This window comes from Lycorma delicatula, chromosome 12, assembly GCF_047948215.1.
Source record: "Lycorma delicatula isolate Av1 chromosome 12, ASM4794821v1, whole genome shotgun sequence".
NCBI lineage: Eukaryota > Metazoa > Arthropoda > Insecta > Hemiptera > Fulgoridae > Lycorma > Lycorma delicatula.
In genome coordinates this window covers 31,720,748-31,741,029 of record NC_134466.1, presented here as the reverse complement: position 1 = coordinate 31,741,029, position 20,282 = coordinate 31,720,748, and the positions used below count along the sequence as shown (strand labels likewise).

At 31.5% G+C, this 20,282-nt stretch overlaps 1 protein-coding gene across 2 annotated transcripts in view; it reads right to left on the bottom strand.

Annotated features, from left to right (window-relative positions):
• Positions 1-8,109: 8,109 nt before the first annotated feature.
• Positions 8,110-20,282, bottom strand: part of LOC142333289 (ATP-binding cassette sub-family C member 4-like) — a 164,649-nt gene continuing 152,476 nt past the window's right edge. For both annotated transcript variants that reach the window (XM_075380309.1, XM_075380311.1), the window contains exons 25-28: positions 19,815-19,984; positions 15,045-15,174; positions 13,773-13,883; positions 8,110-8,452 (exon numbers count right to left, since the gene is read on the bottom strand). In XM_075380309.1, the coding sequence (XP_075236424.1) occupies positions 8,435-8,452; positions 13,773-13,883; positions 15,045-15,174; positions 19,815-19,984 (429 nt within the window). In that variant the 3' untranslated portion in view covers positions 8,110-8,434. The remainder of the gene's footprint in view (positions 8,453-13,772; positions 13,884-15,044; positions 15,175-19,814; positions 19,985-20,282) is intronic.

The window sequence follows — 20,282 nt, the reverse complement described above, 5'->3', positions numbered from 1 at the left end:
AAATGTAATTTGAAAAAAGTATAAACTAAAAGAAATAACTTTTTTGTGCAATATATAATTAACACAATTGAATCACTAGTTTTAATATATATAATGTAATTATTTTTATATACAAGTAATGAAATATTATTGTTTAGTAAATGATATTTTTATACTAATTTACTTAATAAAAATATATATATAATCGTAATAACTTTTAAATAAAATCTTTTACCAAAATTATATGTAAAGTGATGCCAAACTATTCAGATGGTAAATATTCTAACAATTTAATACAAACAGTGAAACTTCCGTATTTTGTAAAAAAAGTTGGTGGTGTTTGTATATTGTATGAGCCTCAATTTATTAATCCCTGTTTCCTAGTATATCACTAAAACACTCAAATTTTGGGAACTTCATCTAGAAAGCAAAAAAATTGCATTAATGATCATTAATGTGATTTTGTAAAGTGCCAATCAAAACTTCCATCAGACTTTTGCTAAAATGAAAATCTGTAACATGTTCTGCTCAGTTTAAACTGTTCAATCCATTTATAAGAAATTTACATGGTAATACACTTTCTGCTTTTCTGTTTTAACATCCCTGAGTGAAGTTTTGTCAGTTTTACAACTTCTGAAAATAAAACTCTGTTCTTCTGTGGTACATACTTATAAGCGGAGCTTATATTTTGAAATAAACCAAAGGGGTTCATAATGGAGATATTTTTTGAACAGCTGATTTTTTTTCTATGTCAGGGATGCCTACTTGAACATTACAGTTTAAGTTTATTCTACTAAATAATTTTTTCTGTTGCAATTTTTTTAATTATTATTAAACAGCTCTTTGAGATATATGTTCAATATTTATATTATAAATAAAAAAATCAAAGAGTCCAGAATTTTGTTTTTAGAAAAAGTTGTAATTTCATAATCAATTAAATTAAATACACTACACCTAGACGAATTAGAAATTATATCAAGATCACATAGATATTTCAAAGTATTATCATTTATATCATAAAGTTTGAAATTATTAGCACATGATAACAATTTAATAAATTAAAATTTTTTTAACTACCACCCGCAGACTTAATACAGGCCTTGAGCAAAACACACCCGTTGACAAGGAGGATGAATGAATGAATGATGAGACTGCATTGAGCACCTTTAGAGCAGTATCCTGTGCCGATGAATAAGTTACACAGCTGTAGTCTAAGCAAGAACGGACAAGAGCTCTATATAGAAGCGCAACATGCATATACAATCAGCTTCCCGAATATTAGATAGAACTCTCAGTATGTCTAACATTTTACCTTTAGCTCCTTCAAATGTGTTACCCATGTTATTGATTGGTCTAATCACATTCCACAAAATCTGACCGCCTGCATACCTCAACTGGTTCACCATGTAAATACAGTTGACGGTCAAAAATTTCCCTGTACTTGGAAAAGCAAATGCATTTCATTTTTCCGGGGAAAATGTGAATCCAGTAGATTTACATAACGATTCTAAGTAAGTTATTGTGTTATGAAGCAGCCTCGCACCAGTAGTTAACATTCTACATACTGTGTAAATTGAAAATTCATCAACAAATAAAGAACAGATAACGGATATTCGCATGCAGTTTGTTATACTATTTATGGTTATGGCAAACAAAGTGACACTTAATACACTTCCTTAAGGTATTTTCTAGTGTGAAATTTTCAGATACCATCATTTCAACTTAAACTAAAAAGGTGCGACTACTGAGGAAACCCACCCGATAAATGCAAGGAGCTTACCTTGTATATCCCATTCATGATGTGTATTTAGGAATCCCTCCTCCACACCACGTCATACACCTTTTGCAAATCGAAAAGTATAGTAACCAGGCATTGGTGAAGTAAAAAAGCGTTTAGAATAGCAGCTTCCAGGACAACTATGTGACCAATAGATGATCTACCCTGGTGGACACCACATTTTTCTGGGGTAATTAGGGTGTTTTTCTCAAGATACTGAACTAGATGACGGTTTACCATTCATTCCATTACCTTGCACAGGATGTACTGGTCAATGAGGTAGGATGGTAGGATGATAACTTGTGAGGCATGATTTATCTTTAATAGGTTTCAGTATAGGTTCACCAGTGCCTCTGATCAAGAATTTGAAACACCTGGTCAGAAAATATTCTATTATAGATACACAAAAGATGTCGTAGTGCAGATCTGGGAGGTTTGATAACATACTGAGCCTGGTATTATCATTTTTAGGGGAAGTATCATGAGAATTATTCGGGGCATACCTTATTTCATTAAAAGCAAAAGATATGTTTAATTTATTTTGTGAGTCTCCAGTCACCAACAGGATATTTTCTACCTGCTACTTATATCCCCCAAACTCAGGACAGTACAACGATGTAAGTAAAACTTAAAAATGTGGATGCTACATCAACTGGTGTGGTAACAAGGTTTTTGCCACTTTGCAGTCCAATTGGCTGTGGTGACTGTACCAATCAACAGATGGTTCAAACCTTTCTTCATACAACACATGATGATGTTGTCAGAGAAATGGATTTGACGTAATTCAGCCATGATTTTCGTTTAGCACATCTTGACCCTAAATGGGAAGATTCTGGTTGCCACACCACCCCCTCTGTGTTTTACCGGAGGTCATTTTCTACTCCCACAGTCATCATCTTGGTCTCTTGTCTCAGAATGCCACGAATGACATTTCTATTGGTGTAGAACCTATAAACTAACATATAACTAAAACTACTGACATGAAATAAGACTGAGTAGAAAAAATTATAAATTTTGAGCCAAATGCTCTACAACAAAAGAAAATTAAACAAACAAAACCGCAAAATAATAAAACAAAAACAATTAACACCAAACAAAACTTCAAAAATGTCTATCATGGCAACTAAAATGCCCAAGCAACCCTAGCCACCCATGTTACATGAACATCCATTCCTAATGCCCTCTCCAATTTGCTGAATAATCAAATATTTCATAAAACACTCTATTATAACCCATTCGGCCTGGCTTTTCCAGTTGACTGTCAAATCAAAATAAGTTCCAATATCTCTGAGCTGCCTCACAACCTCTAATCGTCTATCCTCATAATGAAGACAGACATACAAAATGTGAAAAGCATCGTCCATTATACCACAACTCGGACACAGACCCGAATCAGCCAGGCCGAAATGAGCCAATTTATTTCTAAAAACACCATGGCCCAGAAGAAACTGTGTGGCATTCTTATTAGGAGAATCCATGCTGATCCTCCATCAATAATCGTAATGTCAACTTCTCATTTATGCGCACATATAGTATCTTCTCAAAGACCTTACCAATAATCGGCAGCAACATCAGGGGCATATATAAGGAATTAACAGTAGTATCCTTGTCGCCACCTTAAATAAAATCTTAACTATACCCTACTTCCAACAAATTGGAAAATGACTGGTAAAAAGTATTTTATTTAAAACTCTAGTAAAAACTTGAACACTGACATTTATCGAGCGAACAAGGAGCTCTATCAAAGCCAGGAGCTTTGCCTGACCAAAGCTACAAATTACCTCATGCACCTCAGCCTCAGTAATTTTTGTTACCTCATGTGATGTGAGGCAACATTTTTCTGAACATGACGACGATATGGAAACTCCACCGCTAAATCATTGTCCGGCAACAAATTATTCAATAGCATACGTAAAATCTCAGTTTTATCTGAGATTATTCCTTGCCTGACAAAGACAGCAGACAGAAGAATGTCTTTCTTTCACAGGTGGCCTAATACTCGGTAAACAACCCCCTGGTCTTTGTTACCTTGCTCCTGTACAAAGGAATGCCAGAATCACATTTGGCCTCTTACCTTATGATAATATTGATATCTGAGTTTTTTGTATCAGAAAGCAAAATGTGAATGCTGTTTGGGGGCACCCTTACATTGAGATCTCCATAAATGGAGAACAGTCAACAACACAACACTCAGAAAGTTCCCGCATCCATCAAGGGCCAACCCTTTCCTGACCTGAACTGCAGGGAATGGAACACTCAGCGGCATGTATGAAAACTGGTAATAAGCGACCTACCAGGTCCACAAGATCAAGACCAGAACCCTGGCCTATTAAGCCAGACCCCTGTTCAAGACATGGAATCTGGCCAAAAGAATCGAAACAAACCTCTGCCAATTAGCTTTCCTGAACAGAAAATGCCCCTGCTGAACTGGGAAATTACAACTATAACCACTCAGGCCTCCAGTGATTTTGAAGACAATCAAACAATGATTAATGGAGCAATCATTGAAGACTTTTCAACCACAGACACTTGCAGGAATATATCTTCCCAGTGTAATATCAGAAAACTGATGTCTACCATCAGCCATGCCAGCACATGTTGGTAGTTCACTATAAGTATTATACACCTCTAAAACATATTGGGCAAGAAACGCTTCGACCACCTCACCACTTTCATCAGTACGATCACTATGCCACATCAAAGATTTAGCATTAACATTGGCACCAATAACAATTGAATAACACTAAGGAGACCAAAGAAGTTTTTCCCCAAGTTTCAAGATGATGTTCAACAGGATCCTGATACTGAAAATAAGAACTTACAACATATAGATGTAAGTTCTGAATATCAACAACATGTTGGTTATCAGACAGCTGTTGCAAGACACAACTCATTTCAAAACGGTCGATGGCAAACAGCCCTCATGATGCAGAATGTGGACAGCAATTCAGTCGTCGCTCTTAGATTGAAATTATGTAAAGCCCATCCATCATGTAAGTCTATCCCTTAGTACCTGCCTGCAATCTTCATCACATCAAGGAACAGCAGGCCACCCTGGCTTCCCAGATGTTAAAGGAATTTCTCCAAATTCATTTGCGCTATTGACAATTTGGTGCATAGACTTGGCAAGTTGGTGGATTGTGCTACGACTCTTCTGATAATTGCCAAAGTAATCCTTGTGTCCAATCCAGTCTCCTTTCTAAACCACGCATCTATATGGCTGAGGCAAATCACTATTATCAACTGAGATTACAGTCATCAATGATGGCTTTCAAAGAAGTTTTTGGAACACACCAAGTAATCAGTGGGGGTAGGGTAGCTGAACGTAAAGAGAGATCGATGCATGAAAAGGTTTATGATGATGATAAAAACGTGCATGATTCATAATTCAATAAGCAGAGATCTATGTTCTGCCTCATTTAATCAACTTATAGTGGCTCAGGATGAACACAATATTGAGCTCCAAGAGTAGTGATGTGCATTGAAATTGCCAATTATTAGGCAGGGTAATGGAATCTGTGAAAACAGACCGGACAATCATTTACACTGATTTCAGAATTTGGAGAAAGATATAAGTTGTAAGTAATCATTCTGAATATCACTGCAACTGCAGGGATGTTTGTCACTAACGGAATATGGGTAGCTATTAGGACTTCCTCACAGAAAACTGTCATACCTTCACGTCCTCTACCCTCAGTTTGATTATCTTATCTTTCACAGACATATTCGTGAAAGGACACATCATTCTTGGATCAGAGGCTAGTCTCTTGCAGACACAGTATTAAGGGATTTTCTTTCTTTATTGGGATTTCAATATCCTCACGGCGAGATTGGAGACTGCAAACATTCCACTGAATAATATTCGTAGCAGTAGGAAATACTTTTCTCCTGATATATATAAAAATAGCATGCAGAATACTTGTCAAACACTATCTGGTTTTTCTTTTTGGTATTGATAATTTTTAAGAAGTGCTTTGCTTCTTCAGACACTTCATCAGCCTCCATATCCTCAAAGAGACCTCAAGGTGGGAATTTTGAAACCTGGGAGACCGGAGATACTGTACCAGGCGATGGCTTTTTTGTGGATCCCTTTAATGGGATCTGGCTAGTTTGCTGCACACTTTGTACAGTAGGAGTTTTATGTAGTGGTGCACTGACTGAAGTGATTTTCAGTACACAACTGGTGGACTTTCTACCAGAACTATCCTTCTTCTAGTTTGAATTCATATTTAGCCCAGAAACAGTGAATGAAGCAACCTGATCAAGGAGCACCAGAACAAGCTGTTTCACTGCAGGATCAATACTTTTGATTACCAGCATTTTTATGGGTTTGCTTTAATGTTACGGCTGCAAAATGACATCTGTTTTTACCAGGTTCAAGAAGTTTAATGTCTTCTTATACTCTTTTCGTGTGGCTGGAAAAGAAAGCTTCTGCTTGGTACAAATTTTGATAATTGACCTTTCTTCTTTAAAGTTGGGCAATCTCATAAGCAAGCTGAATGTGATTCCCCACAGTTTAGACATTTTTTCTTCCTCCTGGCATTCAGAGTAGTTGTGGCCTTCTTTTGTGCATGAAGTACATATTGCAGTGTTCCAGCAAGAAGTTGTAGTGTGGCCATACCTTTGAAACTGGAAACATCACCTAGGATTGGGAATGAATAGTCGCACTCGAATAGACATGTAACCTTCTATTATTTTCTCTGGTTGTATGGGAAGGTTAAATGTTAGTATAACACAGGGAGTAGGTTCCTCCACTTCACTCAGACGTTTCATGATTTATCTCATCTCTACAACACTTTGGGACGAAGTTCATCAGTAATCTCACTAATATCAATCTTTAAAAGGTCCCAGCAAAAAATTACTACTCGGCTGGTATTCAAGGATTTGTGGCACACTGTTTTTATGTTAATGCAACAGAGATCGACTTTGCTTCATCACTAAATGTTCCAACCAGCATTGTTACGTCCCTCAATTTCCTGACTTTCTTTGGCAAACCACTAGAGCCTGTTATCACTTTATTTATCAGGAAAGGTGAGATCTTTTGAAGGGAGCCTCCTTCCTGATTGTTCTTAAGAACAACAAATCTTACAGTGTGGACATGATGCGTCACCAGTTCTGGGTCTTCTAATTGTTCTCATCAACAGAGTTTTTATCTTTATCAGATAATTCTGGGTGAAGTATTTTCAGACAGACCACCAACTATCATAGGAGTTTCTTGGAGATTACTAGTTTTGATCCTACGAGTATCGTGGACATACACGACCACCTCTGCACAGCCCTCGCATAGAGGCTTAAATACAACTGGGCTTATCCAAGTGCTCAGAGGAGTGATTTGAGACTCAATACACAGAGCCAAACACCCATAGGCATGATAGTTTCCACCTTGCATTACGACTGCGTTTTGTAAGGTGGTGCAACCACCGAGTGTGTAAGTGTAAGAATTGTTGTTGTATAGTTGTGTGAGGGTATATGTTGTAAGTAGTGTAGTGTTTTTGGAGTAGTGTATGTGTATAGTGTAAAGTGTTCTGCAGCTCTGTGTGTAGGGGGAAGAAAAGCTGCAGAGGCTTGGGCCATGGGAAGGGTCAACCCCCAAAGTCTTATTGAATAAGACTCCCTGTTGGGGTATGATTATTGAATATGTAGGAGTAAAATCAAAAGTTAGACATTTCAATCTTAATGAAGTGTCTAACTGTTTTTACTCCTACATATTTATTAGTGAAAGTATAATTAGTTTTTTGGATAAATATTGAAAAAAATTTTATGCTTTGCTTATTAAAAGATATGGTTTTAAAAACATGCTAATTATTTTTTATTAGATCCATATGTTTGATAAAAATATTTTGGTTTTTCCCCATTAATAAATAATAACAGGCATTTTCTATTACTTAACATGTAATTATACCTAATCGAAAGTCTAAGAATTATTCATCAAAAAAGTTAAACAGTACAATCATCATCTTTAGTTACTAATTTAGCTTACTTTTTTAAAATTTAATTTCATTTATAATTTTTTAATTTTAATATTATACATGAATAATTGATTTTTACTGCATGCTACAAACTAATTCAGAAGAAATGATTTTTTTTAAACGTGTCTCCACAGTGGAAGTAAAATTGAATGTACAACAGAGAGGTGGTATGTAATTTTACGCTGTTATGCAGTTTTGGAATAAGTTATTTCAGTAAACTACATTTACTTAATTATAAATCTGGAACACCATCTACACTGAATTTGTTTATCAGTCTTTGTATTGTTTATGGATCAAATTACCAATATACTAACAAAGATAATTTAAGGAGGTATGAAGGATGCAGTCAATTTAGACAGGAGGAATTGGAACTCAAAATTTAAACATAAAATAACAAAACCAACATTTATTAAAAATTTTCTTATAATAACAATTTTAATAACTTTCTTAATTAAATTAAGAATAACAATTATAAACAACTCTATATGCCAATTACAGTATGCAACATTAATAAACTAATAAAAATGTTTAAGTAGTTAATCCCATGGAAAGTTATTTGGTACATAGAAGTTTGTTTATCACCTAATTTGTTTTTAATACATTAATACTTATTGCATTAAAATAAATACACTGTTTTAAGTACATTTAAAAAAATTGCAATAGGAGCACCATTAATTAACATTACGTATAAATTCATTTAACTTATAAATCATCTCTTTAAGTAATTCTGAAAATAAAAGAAAAGAATTATTATTTTTTTATATAATAATTATTACTATTTTATAAGCAAGTAAAGAACAATATCAACAATTACAATTAAAAAATAAGAACATTTAGTCCACAAATGGACACAAGTATTCTTTACATATCTTGGTTTTGAAGGTTTAATTCATCATCAGTATTTTTAAAAAATACATAATCATTTACAATTTATGCTGCAAATAGGAACAAAATAATACTGAACAGAGAATTAGGTTGTAAATTACACTACATGAACTGGTTTGAAACTCTAAGATTGTCCATTTTAAGGACATAACAACTTGATTCATCCTATACTATTATTCAACGAGGAAGAGGGTTTTTGTTTGTTCAGGATAAACAAAAAACTACTTGAACAATAGCAACCAAATTTTTACTCGTGTTCCTTGGCATAACTGAGAAGGTTTTTAGATATTTAGGTGATCACAATCAAATGATATTTAGTATGATATTATGATATTTAGTCACACAACCAAATGACAACAAATTGTTTTTTAGAAAGACTTTTTATTAATTTACAAAATAATGTTAAACATTTACAAAAGTATTACAAGTTATTATAAGTGCTGGAAATGTCCGCCAAGATTTTCACTGCATGCATCAACGCGTTTTCTTACATTGTATGTGACCTTTCTCAGTGTAGCAGCAATGATATACAGTCCTCAATATTTTGTTTAAGTTCATCAAGTGTATGTAGGTTGTTTGAGTACACATTATCTTCCAAAAAGCCCCATAAATAAAAATCAGGAGAACTCAAGTTCGGTGAATGAGGAGATCATTCACTATAAGCAATTATCTGGTCTTCAAAGAAATTGTATACTACCGTTCACTGGTTGTGCAGTTGCTCCATCTCGTTGCCAGTAATCATATTCATCAACATGTAGCAAAGCTATATTATTTCTTGATATCGTTCAGTTGTGATCTCTGAAAAAAGATTGGCCTGACAATTCTCTGACGAGATAGACCACACCACACCCTAATTTTTTGCTAATTAAACGGCTATTCATGGAATACATGTGGATTCTCTGAAGACCATATTCTGTAATTTTGACTGTTTACATATCTGTTAAGATGAAACCAAGCTTCATCACAGATTTCTAGAACAGATTTCATTTTGAATGAAACTTCTAAACGACGACAATATTGCATTCATTTCTCCTTATCTGGTTCTTGGTGCTGATGACTTATGTTAATCTGATATGGATGTAATTTTAGAATTTTAGTAGCCTCATGAGCACTTCCATAAGATAACCCAATCTGGTTAGAAAGTTTTAAAAGAGACTTTTTTGGAGAACGAAGAAGTGTTTCAATAACTGTCTGGAGACTGTCATCAGTTAATACACTTGTATAGCAGTATGCTTATGGTCATGTACACTACCTGTATCCCAAAAACGATTAAATAAACGACATATAATGAATTTGTTTGGCACATTACCATCTGAAAAAGCACTTAAAAAATCTTCTTGACACTTTGCGTACGATTTTGATTCGCAGTAACTCACAACAATAAAGATGCGTTGTTCTTGTGTAAAAGAGATTGCTGCTCGGACTAAACAAACTGCTTGGTGCCACGCTCACTGATGCCCAGAGGCGTGATCTAGCAATGCTACCATACACTAGTCTGTCACATAAAAAATTACCCTAATTAAAATATCATTTACAAAATTTAACTCATTCCTATAAAGAAAAATTTGGGTTGCGAGACTTTACGATCAACCTGTACTTCATCTCAAAAAATCTTAAAAATGTATATATGTATATATATATATATACATAAGTATATATGTAAGTCTAGAGTGGTGAGTTATAATAGCATCTCGTGGAAGGCTAGACCAATCAACTGGTAACAAATGGAGTGCCTCTGGGACACTTTTGGGAGGTGCAATGGGGTGCTCTTATAATATTGCTACAAACAACTGTTTGATTTTCTAAATTCAAATGGGGCATTTGTTAGCAAGTTGAAGGCTAACTCTTGCATGCATCAGGTACACTGTTGATCTAAAAGATCACAGTTATTCAGAAATTTTATCTCAAAATGAAAGATTATTTATTAAAAAAATGTAAGTAATAAATAATTTATTATGGCGCTGGACTTCTCATTTGTGTTGCTACATCGTGAGCCACTAAATTCCCATGCTCCTTTCTTCCAGTGAGCCGCTGTATTTTTCAGTAGAGATATTTTCAATAGATGTCTTATTGAAATTGAAGATGACATCGTGAGTGATTCATAATACACGTCAAGCAAAAACTACTGAAATAAATATATGAAAATTTGTATACTAGTTCTTACAGTGTAATTGTACACTAAGAAATGATTTTTTTTTTTAATTCTTAGTTTAAAGTGGTAAAATGGAGTAACAATGAAATTTACTATTTTTTTTTAAATTCTCGGTAACAAATGAAGATATCAGCTTGATTTTTTGAGGGTGTAATCTTCATGTGAATATCTAACATCAATTAAAATTTTTTTTAATAGATTTTTGAAATTCCAAGTTTCAAGGGTTAAAATGAATTTTTGTTAAACCTGAATTTTTTTCATTTCTCAGTAACAAATGAAGAAATCAACCTGATTTTTGGTGAGTATAATCTTCATGTGAATAAACCAATTTATAGATTTTTGAAATTTGACCTTGAAATGGGTGAAGAAAGGTAAAAACAATTTTTGAACAATGATAGTAAATTTTCCCAATGCTGACTAAACTAGATGTTCAGTATATTTGGGCTTGCAAATACTCTTCAGATAAATATTTAAAAACCACTTTAGGGTTTTTTTAAAGGGTGTCAAGGTGTATGGCGCTGTGACTCAATGAATATTTAAAACACTTAACGGTAGCAGTGGCTCAAGCCATTGCTTGAGCCACTGCCCACTGTAAGTGTGACTGGCTGCACCTGGCTCATTACCATATTTTACTAAAAGACATAAAATAAAAAGATTGGCTGCTACAGGAAATGCAAGTAACCTTAAATGCAAGTACAGGAAATGCAAGTTTTTTATGTTAAGATAAATTTAATGAACATTTTAGATCATTTAAAAATAGAAAGATGGGTTTCTCAAATGTTGCTGATAATTTGATAAATAATAATCATAACATAACTAGTTTAGAAGATAATTTGGAAAGTCAAAAAAGTAAATATTGAAGATGGAAATAATAAAAAATTGGAAATTTTAGAAAAATTTTATATACATTGATATAAATGTGATTCAGCCTTATAAATCTGCAAACAGAATTTGATGGGGACATTCTCATTCTTATTAAAATTATTTAAGTTGGTATACAAAGATAAGATATGATAAATTAATAGTTATTATAATACTTTTTCATTCTTGACTGAACAAATATTTATTTTAAATGTTTTTAAAGATATTTAACAACCTTTTTAATTTATTTTAATTTTAAACAACACAATTTTTACATAATGTAAAAAGCAATAGAGTTATTTATTGTGTAAACTGTAAGCAGTTTAAGAATTTATAAAAAGGTATCACTGCAGATGGGCTTAGGTCCGAAAGCATTTTGATGAAGTAAAAAAATGAAATGTACGTGTTTCTCTAATTCTGGGTTTTGTGGAGGCTGAAAGAATGTTATATTGTGTGTATTATATATATATATATATATATAATGTACTAAATTTTAAAAAAAAGTATTAATTATAATTATCAGATGAAAAGTACAAGAAAATAATTAAGCAGAAAAACAGTAATCATTAATTTCCATCCTAGATCCTCTCACAAGTAAGCAATGGAAGGAAAAGTTGTCTATCACATGATTTCCTGATTTTCAGAAATTAGTTGATTTTCTTTATGATAGAAATTCATGGAAACTGTGGCTGGTAAAATGGAACTTAAAGTTAGATCTCATTTATCAGCTAGTACTTCACTTACGTTTGGTACAAAATCAACCAGTAATTAAAACAGCTTACAATGATAATGTAGTAAAACTCTTAAAATAGTTCACTCAATTATCATGTAAATTCAAAAGATATATTTTTTTTAATATGCTTATATCAAACCATTAAGGAATTTTGACAAAAAATAATGCTGTTTTAATTGTTTTCACCCTGGCCACCATTTTAAGGACCGTCTCAATAAATATGTTTGTAAAATGTGTTCGAAAGGACAACACTCCTTAATTCATTAATTAGTTAATCTTAAAAAGAACTCTGAAAAACTCAGAACTCTTAAAAAAAACATTGTGCTTTTAAATTACAGACAAACAGAAATTTCTTTTATCTATATGCTATGTAACAATACTCTAGATAAATATGGGTAATATAGATAAAATGTTCAATGGAATTATTCATAGACCAATACATAAATTTTTCCAAAACCAATTTCTGATAACTAACTCAGTTCAGTGCATCAATCAATATTTTTTTTTTTTCTAAATTCAATATAATTCTTATGTTTCATTCAGTATTTGTCTGAAGATTTATTTATTCAAGTATTCATTCATTCAAATTTTATTCAATATTATATTATGTTTTAACATAAGAAATTTATGCAACCAGTTATTGCTTAAATTCTCTAACAGTTATTCTTACATTCCAAGGTCAAGACAGACCCCCACTAAATCTTTCACCAATTATTCCTTCTACCTAGCACGACATACACTTTTTTTCATGCGTTTCACCACCATTAAATTCCCAACACTTTTCATGTACACTGCACAACAATTATGTTCAGCTTAGAAACAACTAAACATTTGCCAATTTTTGGTGGGCATTAGTTTAAGCCATGAAGTCGTTCATATCTTTATTCCTGAATGAGTCCTATAATCCTGTAATTTTCTTCATCACAATATAGATTGCTGTGACATTTATTGTACTGTTCCGTTCAGTTCAGTTCAGTTCAGTTCAGAACTGGAAAGCATTTCTTCATAATGTAGGATTCTAACCATCAATAGTCATTTTTATCTTATGTTTCAATTGAAGTACAATAAACTGCCACTACAATGACCAAATGGGTCCGGAAAACCAGTCGTAAATTGAAAATTCACTTAACTCTGTGTAACATAGTCATAATAAAATTATACAACTTATAATTAAAATTATACAAGTCTTTTAAACTATTTGAAAACAGAAATCTATATATAAGCAAGAAAATATATATATACTATTTCTATACTATATATATATATATATACTATTTCTCAAAAATCACAGTTACATACTCTGAAGATATTATTTTAATTTTCTTTACACTTTTTACTGCACATTATGAATAAATATGTTATTAATTTTCAACTACATCAAAATATTATTTTACATCAGATTTAAACAATACATACCGCTTTTGCAATTTCTGCAAGTTGTTCAGACATGATTGACCCTGTTTCTTGAACTAGTTTAAAGAAATATCCATCAGAATCTTTTAATAAATTGTATGGATGATCAAATTCCTGCAGTGCAATCAATTAACAAAAATTGGTTAGTTCTTTTTCTTTCACTTTTACAAAAACACATACATATTTTGAAATTATTCAGAATGAAAATATTAAATCTAAAAACAAAAAACTTATCAAAATAATATGAAAAATGGTAATTTAACAAATAGTTATATATATAATAAAGTTAATAAATGTAAATATAAGGTGATGCAAGTGAATAAGAAATTTTGCAAATTATATTGGCAGGCGTGAGCTATTTAGAACAACTTGCTATATAATCATGAAGCAGTGGAATGAGGCTGAATGTATTTTTACTATTAAAACTTTTTATAAGAATAGTGAAAGTTAGATGACTTCACAAAGAAAATTTTTGCCATCATTATCAGTTAGGATGCTGTGGACATGTTCCAGCAGTCATTCCCACAGAAAGAGGAAAATCTAAAATTCATGAACTTTTTAAGGAAGCAGATGTGAAAATAATAAAGAGCTAAATGATTTAGTGGCTAGGATATGTAATGAACAGAGAAGAATTAATAACTTTAACGGTGTGGGGAAACCGAAGCAAAAAAAATTGTCTGGAAAATCTAAGCTGAGGTAAGTGGATGAAGAAAAGAAGTGGATATATTAAGCCAACCAGTAAGCAAACAATTAATGATAGAAAGACATGCAGAGACAGAAGGAAGGAGACAAATGATCCAACTGCAGTTTGATGGCCGTTTATCAAAGATAAGTTGACATTAAGACTGAAGATGGTCTAAGGAATAAACAACATCAATCATTTGATTACTAATAATCTTTTTATAAAATCTAATATATTAATAAATCAACTACCAAATTATCTTTTAGGCAATATATCACTCTGCCAATCTCCATGGTGGAGTGGGTAGCATCTCTGGCCTTTTCAGTTTGAGTCTTGGTCAGGCATGACATCTTTTACATCCTACAAAATTTGTTATCATCCATTACAGTGATTATTATTGGAAAACTGCTTGTTCTTACTATTGAATGAATACATACATAAAACATTGAAATTTTACAAATTATATTTATATAAATTTTTATTTCTTTCAGTTAATGAACATTTATCAACCCAGGATCTGCTGTAGTCATGTCAAGCATCATCTGACTGAATACTATTATGTATACATATTTAAAATTCAGTTACAAACTTACCACAGCTTTTCCAGCATCCATAACAAGCACTTTATCAGAATCCATAACAGTGTTAAGTCTGTGTGCAATAGTTAATACTGTACAATCACTAAATTTATCTCTTATAGTTTTCTGAATCAAAGCATCTGTTCTATAAAAAAAAAGAAAAGAATTTATAAATTAAATATCTTACATTATAAAACAAAATGAAATATTAAAAGTAATAGGGAAGTGAAGAAAACAAAAAGTAAAGTATTCAAAACATATCAATTTAAAGAAAAAGGAACAAAGTCTTAAATGCTGTGGTTACTTATTACATAAACAGCACAAACTACTTAATCAGATCTTTGATAGGACAGGCTTGTAGTTAATTCAAATTACTTTAGATCAATAACCTGAAACATCAAACAACTGTGAGGAAAAATTAATAAAAAAAAAAAAAAAATTAAAAAATGAATCCTTATTTAAGATATATACAACTTATAAATTATTTTAATTAGTGGAATCACACTAACTATTTCAGGCAAAAACTATAACACAGGAACAAATATCTTCATTTAAAATTGTTGCTATAGATTTCCAGTGTTAAATACTGTATCAGGAAATATTAATTCTTTGATTTTCCCCCACCATTAGAATATATTCAACTGTGCAAAAGCTTTTATTTCTTTGAATCACTATTATATGGCGACAATAGTTTATTGTTGTTCAAAGAAAAAGAATTATGCTTATTTGTTTAGAGAAAAACTAAATAAATTTTAGTTTATGAAATGTTATTAGAGAGCATTAAGTAATAAAACTGGAGCTCATACAATATTACAGATAAGCAACGCTGGGTGAAATTTTTTAGCATGCTAATGATTACACCAATCAGTATTACTACTGAAAAAAGAAGTCTGGTGATTTGTAGGAATTGTTTTATTAAATAGTAGCCATCAGGAGGCTAGTATTTTATTAAATACTAGCTGTCCCATCTAGCCTGGTTTAATATAAAAAAAAAAAATATTTTGCACAATTCTTAGCATCACCCAACAAACACCATGACTGAACTTTATTTCTTTCTTTTTTAAAAACAATTTTTTATTATTTTATGTTTTTTAACTATTTTTGGGCTTTTTTTGTACAATTTGTTACAACATAATCTAAAGAATAGACTTGTATACAATATTTAGAGTTTTTCTCTCTGGAGAGCATATATATAGATTGTTCCCACAGGAGATTCTGGAGCAAGCCACATACGAGTTGCCTATACGAGAAGAATCAACTCTTCAAATGGAGACAAGCCCCTTGAAGCGTCTGCCCTTAAGAGTTATTTATCATCAGAAAAGAAACTTTAAGTGGAAACTGGAGGTGCTTGAAAGTGAAAGGCACATCTAAAGGAATTTACACTGTATACCATCTGTGGCCAACCTGTGGCACGCATGCCACTTGTGGCATGCAGGGTCATAATGAGTACACGCAGAGGATATAGAAATAAAAACTTTTTTGGAAAGTCAACTTTAGACAAAAAATCTGTCAATTTGAAAACATAACTGAAACAATAATTAATACTTTACATCTACTCTATAATAATTACTTTGTTTTCAATAGAATATACGAGTATTCAGACTAAATTTAACATAAACATTCTTGTAAAGTTAACACAAGTCGTCAATATCTATAATTTTTATTTCCTTTGAATTGTTATATTTACATTGCTTTGCAGTGGCGCCGTGTCTGGTAGACAACACCAGTAATATGGCTTCCAACAGCTTTGACAAATCATTGTTGTCTTGGGTAACCTACACAGAATTAGTATGAAGTCAATCTCTGTTCAGATTAACATGAATTTTAGAATTTTACTTTTATTTTTGTGTGTGTCATTTAAATTTTTCTTATATTATGTCTTTATAAGCCATCTACTTCAAAATTAAAATATGAAGATATTGGTTCTTCATAAATTCAATAATGCATGGGAGGAACTATTTTTGTACTAATCAAAATACATTGAAACCAATGTTTGATTTGTGGTGCTAGTATAACAGTGATCAAAACATTGAACTTGGGAGTGACATTTCAAGCAAAACCATAGCAATTTTAATGACATATCCTCTTGATTTATCTTTGAGAATGGAATTCATTAACAAAAAAAAGAAATCCTTAATAAGGCAACACATGGATTTTTTTAAAAAAAAAAAAAGAAAAATTAACATCAATGGTCAAAGCTTCTTACAAAATTTCTTTACTTCTAGTGTGAAAAAAGAAACCTTACTTTGAAAGGGAAGAAATTATGACATTAAGAAATAGTGAATGTTAATATGAAAATTGTGTCTGCATTATCCTCATGTAAATATTTTTCTTAAGCTGTTGAGAAGAGCACTGATAATGCTGACACTGCTCGATTAAGTAATTTTGTGGGTTGTATCAATAAAAATGTTTATATTATTGAAGAACTTTTAGACTTGTGAAAATTAATAACCAAGAGGCAAAGAAATCTTTAATGAAATAAATCAGTCATTGCGAATGACAACTTACAATGGGATAAATTAGATACCATATGCATGGAGGGAGCCCCAGCTATGATTGGTAAAAATAAAGGTTGTTTATTTTCACTACCCAAAAATTACTTAAAAAGAGACATTTTTAAGTATCACTGCATACTGCATAGGGAGCCACTTTGTGCTAAAGGTATGAATTTATCTAACATTCTTGACCTGGTAGTTTGGTGTATAAACAGGTTTCGATTACATGCACTGAATCACCAAGAATTTCATTAATTGTTTCCCAGAGGTAGAAGACAGTGAATTAATCCTGTATTGTAATGTACACGGTTTTCAACAGGCAAGGCACTTGACAGATTTTGGAATATTCATGAGAGCGTCTTACATTTTTTGGAAGAAAAAAGTGAACTGCACTGCACAATCACTGACTGCTTGCTTCTAAAAAATGAAGATTGGCTGTGGGATCTGGTGTTTCTTACAGATATTATGGAACATTTGAACAATTTAAATGTAAAACTACAAGGTAAAGATAGCTTGTTTCCAATTTTATTTAGTTTTATATCTTCTTTTACAGTTAAACTTTCTCTCTTTTTTAAGCAATTTGAATAGAAAAAATCTGATACATTTCAAACGAAAGATAGAATTAACGATCAAACTTGACAACCTGCCTAATTATGATAGGTATGAAATCTTAATTTCTAAATTAAAAGTCTCATTTGAAACAAAATTTAATGATTTCCAAAAGGACAATAAAAATGTTGATCTTTTTACAAACCCCTTTACTATTGCTATTGAAGATTTGCATCACTACTCTTTTGAAATTTAACAAGAAATAATTGATCTTCAGCACCTTAATGTTCTTAAAAATAATATTATAAAAGTAATTTCAATCCCAGGTAGTGAAAATTATATTGATTTTAGAAATTTCTTTCAACTACTGATTTCCAAAATTTGTACAAGTTGGCTCTAAAATTTTGTTGTAGGTTTGACTCTACATATGTTTGTGAACAGTTATTCACAATTTTGTATATGATAAAAATAAATTCCGATCAAAGTTAATTCTCATTTAAAAACCTTGTTATTGTTGGCTTCTTCAAAAATCATCCCAGATATAGATGAAATTGTAAAGACCTTGCAAATTCAAAAACCTCATTAGATATAATTTCCTTACTGTTGAAATAGTCTGCCCCTTAAAAACAATTTTGTAGAAAAATTAATTTTTTGTAGGATGTTATTATTTCTGAATAATTCTCATTATTAGTTTTACTGTAATTTATATCTGTAATAATTGTGCATGTCAGAATTAATTTTTTATAATTTATAGTTATATTTTGTAATACAGTAGCAATGTTAATATTCAATTGTCAATAATTTATTGTAAAATTAAATATTTTGACTCATTATTGTTAGATCAACATATCTACAGATTTTTTTTATTACATTATCATCATAAATTTGAACAGTACCTAATTTAATTAAAAAGTAATAAGGAATATATTAATAACTAAAACTAATATGAAATATGTTACCTGTGTAACCACCTGAATAAAAGTTATTTTGAAGAGTTTTTAATTTAATTTTTTTCATTTTTACTGCTGCCTGATGTGATATTTAAAAAATAAGTCTGATAAGAAAATTATCTTCTAACACATAAGTGAAGTCATAAGCTTAAAAATAAAGAAAAAGTAGAAGGTGGAAAGAACTTGGTCACAAAAGTGACACTCTTACGCAAAAAGTGGCACCTTATTGAAAAAGGTTGGCCACGGATGCCAAATACCATCGGACATTTAACGTACTTTTGTTGATAACTAAAAGAGATATCAGTGTTTTTTTGTAAAAAATTATGTTTAAAATGCTGCAACTGGTCTCCAAATTCAATTTGACCAACAGTTTGGGCATAATAAAGTTGAATATCGGCAAGGAGCATAATACGGTTGTTACCGAAAGCCATTAAGTGGCCATATCTTGAAATGTGAAACATTTCATAAGTAGTTCTACGTTCTTTTCAGGTATAAAAACTATGTATGTACAAAATTTTGGTACAATCGGTTGAGTAGTTTTGCATGAAAGAGTAATAGTAGTTTTGCACTCACAAAAACCAATAGATTTTTATAGAATATAAAATTACTGATGGTTGGACTCTACACATATTTCATACCTTTAAATTTTACAGGACACCCTAAGCTATTCAGTGTTGTGGAACTAAGCTATTCAGTATTGTTGAAATGTACTTTATTATCTCCCTTTAGTAGTTCCCCAAGACTAAAAAAGATTACTTATTGTTTAATATATATAAATGTAAAATACTTACTGTGGGTCAACATTTGCAGTAGCTTCGTCCATCACAAGTACTTTATTATTCCTAACGATTGCTCTAGCAAGACAAACCAACTGACGTTGACCGAGACTGAAATTACTACCGCCATCCATAACACGAGTTTGAAGACCAAATTCATCTTTTAATGACTCTCTCAATTCAACCTAAAAAAATAACTACTATTTAAATAAAAAATAAAATAAAATTGTGATAGATAAATAATTATTATTTATCTATCACAAAAATTGCATGTTAACCATTTGAAGAGTTACCCTGTCAAGGAAGATATTAATATGATGAAAATTTGAAATTTTAGTCTAGCAAATACCTTTGTCATAAGTATTCTTTTCCTTATTTTTTAAACTGTTTAGAAACATCTGTATTTCTTTATGATAAACTTCTTAAAATAAAATTATAATTATTAAATTGTTCATGGATTGCTAATACAAAGCAGTTGCAATA